The sequence below is a fragment of the Petromyzon marinus genome, chromosome 28 (genome assembly GCF_048934315.1).
Source record: "Petromyzon marinus isolate PM22_M1 ecotype Great Lakes invasive population chromosome 28, UKy_Petmar_22M1.pri1.0, whole genome shotgun sequence".
NCBI lineage: Eukaryota > Metazoa > Chordata > Hyperoartia > Petromyzontiformes > Petromyzontidae > Petromyzon > Petromyzon marinus.
In genome coordinates, this window is record NC_133694.1 from 1,822,627 (window position 1) to 1,828,337 (window position 5,711).

Genomic DNA, 5,711 nt, shown 5'->3' on the forward strand with positions numbered 1-5,711 from the left:
GTGGCAGCACGCGTGGATCTCGTTCTCCAGGTAAGCGCGAGAGACTGCTGGGGGCACCCTCCACAGTCAATTGTCAGGTTAATAAATACATAAATGTCCCCATGTGGCGGGGTAAAATGTGGGTACTACCATCCCGTTTGAGACGCCTGGCCAGCATGGAAGAGTAGGCCAAATACCCCCGAGGGCCGTCCGCCAGCAGTGTAGTAAACAAGCAATGACAGGGCTACAAATAAAATTTTTTTGCAGCTACCACTTAAAACCCACGAATGTCGAATTAATCCGAGTTAGCACGTGGCAGAGGTGCAGGAATGAAAGTGCATTGGATGCGCAAGGCTTAGAATGATTTTTTTTAAGGAATTGGCGTTTATATATTTAGTTGTTACAATAATAACGTGAGAGGCGAGACACACAGAGAGAGAGAGCACGTGGATGACCGAGGCGCCAAAAGTTGTTTTGATGGGAACACAGATGAGAACCGGCGGTGTGCACAGCAGAGATTCCTCGGTTGCAGTCATCGCCCGTGAGCAGGAGCATCTTACGCACATTTCTCGTCTCGAATTTAACTACCGCGCGATTTGCATCGAGCGTTATTATGGGAGGCTGATGCACAATGCGGATCGAGTGTCGAACGCCGTATCCCCTACGCCGCATAGCTGCACAGTGTTCCCGTCGAAGATTTTTATTAATTTCATTTTGTATTTACATCGTTAATTTTCTGGTAGTTCTCTAACTAACAACCCCCCCCCCCCCCACTCGAATCCGGCTTGGAGAAGCTTCGCCGCATGTCAGAAAAGGGGAAACCGCGCACGGCGACACTCGCCAGTCTCTCTGTTCATTGCCTCTTTAAATGCCTCCATCTAAGAGAAGGGAGGCATGGTCTGGTTAAATTAAGTGGAGAAATCCTACCCAAGGCGGTTCAAGATCAGGGATAATTAAATCAAAACAACTCCTCCAGGATGTCATATCAACACCTCCACCCCCTCGCCCCTCTCCCGAACCTCCCCTCTAACCCCATTGTCCACCTGGAAAAACCTCACTTCTGACCCCCCCCCCACCCCCATTCGCAGGGCACCACAAATCGGCACCCTGGACGCCAAGGCGGTCGAGGCGTTGGGGTCCATGGACTCCGAGGGACCCGTGGGTCTCGGGTCACCATCCTCGGAGCTGCCCTCCCCGGGGGACCTGCCCCTCTACTCCATGTGCATCCAGACGGCCCCGGCACCGTCGGCGCTGTCGAGCTGGGCGATCCCGTGTCCAGCCAACGAGCAGCGGGCGGCGAGCGCTCGGGACGCGTGCGAGGCCTCCGCGGGGAAGCCCCAGGAAGAGAAGGAGCCCGCGGATCGCGTGACCATCAACGTGGCGGGGCTGCACTTCGAGACGCACCGTTCCACGCTGGCGCGCTTCCCCGGCACCCTGCTGGGCGACCCCGCCCGGCGCGACCGCTACTACTCGGCGAGACGCGAGGAGGTCTTCCTCGACCGCCACCCGGACACCTTCCCGTCCGTGCTCTACTTCTACCAGTCCGGCGGCGTCCTCAAGCGGCCCCTCCACGTGCCCTTCGACATCTTCGTGAAGGAGCTCGAGTTCTACGACCTGGGCGACGAGGCGATGAGCTCCTTCCACGAGGAGGAGGGGTACCTGCCGCTCAAGGTGATTGAGCTGCCCACGCGGCGCGCGCAGCGCATCCTGTGGCAGCTCATGGAGCACCCCGACAGCTCCGTGCTGGCGCAGATCGTCTCCATCGTGTCGCTGCTCTTCGTCTTCATCTCCATCGTCGTGTTCTGCGTGGGGACGCTGCCGGGATTTCAGACCGACGGCTTCGCGCAGAGCTACGCGACGAACGGCGCGGCGGCGGGGAACGCTAGCGGCGCGAACTCGACCGGTGGCAACGGGACGAGCGGGAACGGCACCGCGGTGGCCAACGCTTTGACTTTCGCGGGCGGGCCGCTGTTCACCACCGAGACGGTGTGCGTGGCGTGGTTCTGCCTGGAGATCGTGCTGCGCTACGTGTCGTGTCCCAGCAAGCTGGCCTTCTTCAGGGTCCCCATGAACGTGGTGGACATCGTGGTGGTGGTGCCCTACTTCATCACGCTGGGCATCGACGTGGCCAACATGGACTCGGTCAACGGGCAGCACACCGTCTCGCTCGCCGTCTTCCGCGTGTTCCGCCTGCTGCGCGTGCTGCGCATCCTCAAGCTGTCGCGCTACTTCAAGGGGCTGCGCATCCTCGCCAAGACGCTCACGTCGAGCATCCGCGAGATTCTCGTGCTCTTCATCTTCCTCCTCATCGGCGTCGTGCTCTTCGCGAGCGCCGTCTACTTCGCCGAGTCGGACCAGCCCAACACCGCCTTCCGCAGCATCCCCGAGTCCTTCTGGTGGGCCGTCGTCACCATGACCACGGTGGGATACGGCGACATGACGCCCGTAACGGCGGGGGGCAAGGTCGTGGGCTCGCTGTGCGCCGTCTCCGGCGTTCTCATGATGGCCCTGCCCGTGCCCGTGATCGTCAACAAGTTCACCCTCTACTACGAGCTGGACCGCAAGCAGCAGCTCCTGCTCAGGCGGCCGGCGAACGGCGGAGGGGCCGACGCGCGACTCTCGCAGCGAGTGACTATGGCGCTGGACCAGGTGTGCGAGTGCGGCGGGAGGCGAGGTAGCGCCAGGGCCGCGTGAACTCCCCCCACCACCACCACCACCAACCACCCCCCCACCACCACCACCAACCACCACCCCCCCACCCCCCCACCACCACCAACACTTCCCCACACATGCGCCGGCGTGGTGGGGGTCTGACTGAGGCACCTGCTCCCCCTGCTCCCCCTGCTCTCCCCCTGCTCTCCCCCTGCTCTCCCTCCACTGCTCCCCGCTGATGACCGCTGGTGCACGCACGGCGAGGGAGGGGGAGGGGGCGTGAGCCACGCTGGGGCAGCGCAAGGAAGAGACACAAAGAGGCACTTTTAGCACTCACCCTGACATCACCACACCTCACCACACCTCACCACACCTCACCACATCTCACCACACTTCACCACATCTCACCACACCTCACCACACCTCACCACAGCTCACCACACCTCACCACACCTCACCACAGCTCACCACACCTCACCACCACACCTCACCACCACACCTCACCACACCTCACCACATCTCACCACATCTCACCATACTTCACCACATCTCACCACACCTCACCACACCTCACCACAGCTCACCACACCTCACCACAGCTCACCAAACCTCACCACACCTCACCACCACACCTCACCACACCTCACCACATCTCACCACATCTCACCATACTTCACTCCAAACAGCGAACCACTTGCTCCAAACTTGCACACATCACACCTTGCCCCAACACCACACTTGGGGTGACTAACCCCCCCCCCCCCAACGGGGCATATGAATTCCGCCCCCCCTTAGGGGGTCTATATACCTCCCGGCTGAAGGAATCTGAACCCTTCCTCCCAGAACTCGTTTCGTGTCCGCGCGTTGAAGCTCACCGCGGGGGTCACGTGACGAGCCGGCCAATGTGACGTGTGATCGCAATGCGATCGGTTAACGAATGTGATTGTTTAGTCGCGATCTGTCTTTAAATGTATACTCTTTAGTCTTTAAATGCTGTCATAATAACGGTTTCAAGATGCCTGGTGCAGCTTCAATGGGTGTATGTGCTTCTTAATAAAAAAAAAACACAAAGTATTCTTACGAGACCTCATTTGCCAGTAACAAGATATAGTAATAGGTTGTCACCCTTTTAGCTGGCACAAAAAAACTGACACCTTTATACAAGGGATCATGTTTGCAATAACCACAACACAAGCAGTCAAAAATGCAAACAAAAAGAAGCAACTATGATAATGATATGCACTGTCCTTGAATTTGATTTGTCCACACCCGATACGGCTTTTCTTAGAGCCAAGTCTCCACTGGTGTTGGACCAGATGACGCCATAAGGCGTACAACTCAAAAACAGCGCACTATCAGAGTATTGTGAGCTCGGGGTAAGCCTTTACATTATGAAACTCAAAAACAGCGTATCATCATGTAAAGGCTTACCCCGAGCTCACAATACTCTGATAGTGCGCTGTTTTTGAGTTGTACGCCTTATGGCGTCATCTGGTCCAACACCAGTGGAGACTTGGCTCTAAGAAAAGCCGTATCGGGTGTGGACAAATCAAATTCAAGGACAGTGCATATCATTATCATAGTTGCTTCTTTTTGTTTGCATTTTTGACTGCTTGTGTTGTGGTTATTGCAAACATGATCCCTTGTATAAAGGTGTCAGTTTTTTTGTGCCAGCTAAAAGGGTAAAAACCTATTACTACAAAGTATTCTTATTATTATTTACGTATTTATTTATCCAGCAGAGTCACACTGAGTCGTGTGACTCTTTTTCAAGAGGGTCTTGCTGCTGCTATATAAGTTGCGTTTTACTTTAAGATGTAATTCAGCCCAATTAATGACGACCTGTGTTTATTATTCGCGTGGGAGGAGACCCGCAGTGTGTTAGACTGGAGGTGGCTCGGTGAGTGACTCAGAGGTCATCTGGACATCTGTGAACCAGAGCTTCATAGCTCATCGGATTCCTCCAGTTGAAATACATTTATTCTGATCTCAGAGCGCTGAGCTGCCACAGGTGATATCCTAAGGTTGGATTTCAAGCAGCCAGCTGTCTGTGATTGGACCGGGTCGTCAACGGTGGTGAGATGATTGTTTCAACCTGATCACGAATGACCACATGCACACAAAACATAAGATGGGAATTTGCTTGATGCCCAGGTGGGGTCTAGAGATGGCTTTCACCTGTTCAAACGTGCTATGTATATGCTGGTGCATCTGCCAGTCATCTCAGTCAGTCAACCCGTGGCACCTGGGTCTGTCCCGTGACCTCCTGCCAGCGGGCCTTCGGGACACTTCGCGTGATATCCTCAAAGTGCCCCTGGCCTGTCACCGTAACTTCGTGGCGAGTGGCGGTTTGTTATTGATGTTGTATATGCCGATGACTTGGTAATTTCTGAGAACGAGTTGGAGACTCTGTTGTTGAGCCTGAAGCTTGTTACAAATTACGTGGGATGGGGGGGGGGGGGTCTTACCATCAGTCCGACCAAAACAAAACGCCTGCCTGGGTACTCCGTGTCACGAACATTGAATACCCTCAGCTATCCACGAACCAGTGGAGCAGCTGTAGAGAGTCCAGGTGAGTGTGTGACTCGTACGGGGTGTGCACGATTCGGCTTGTTAAACGGCAAAACGGTGAACCGGTAGCCCCGATTCTTCTTTTCCGGAACCGATTACCGCTTGGGAAAGTTACGAACCTGGAACTTTGTTTGATTGTTGTCACGAATCGCACCGATTTGAGAGATGTGACCACCAACATCGTCGCAGCTTTCCGCGACGGGAGATGGAATTGAACCGGCGACCTCTGGATCGCGACTTCAGTGTCCCGCTTTACCTGCATCATCGATTTTTGTTCAACGCGGTTACCCGTAATGCACAAAGAAAATACGCGCGATGTTAACCCGACCCTCGTCATGACCAGCTGCAGTTCGGCAGCATAGGTCTCACTTCCAATCAGTCGCGTTGAGCTATCTTTGCATCGGCTGCATACCACCGCATGAGATTTGCCTAGCACTACTCTACATACCACACACGCCATCTCATTCTTTGTGGCTGTGATATGTGGAATCCCCCTTAGCAGTAACACC

The 5,711-nt window shown here is 55.1% G+C and overlaps 1 protein-coding gene across 1 annotated transcript; it reads left to right on the top strand.

Annotated features, from left to right (window-relative positions):
• The first annotated feature begins 1,073 nt into the window (after positions 1-1,073).
• Positions 1,074-3,691, top strand: LOC116946866 (potassium voltage-gated channel subfamily A member 7-like). The gene has a single exon (XM_076070241.1). It carries the CDS (start codon positions 1,120-1,122, stop codon positions 2,671-2,673), a length of 1,554 nt encoding a protein of 517 aa, XP_075926356.1. The 5' UTR covers positions 1,074-1,119; the 3' UTR covers positions 2,674-3,691.
• Positions 3,692-5,711: the final 2,020 nt, after the last annotated feature.

Coding starts and splice junctions, on each gene's coding strand:
- LOC116946866 (XM_076070241.1), top strand. CDS start 1,120: ATGGACTCCGAGGGACCCGTGGGTCTCGGGTCACCATCCTCGGAGCTG.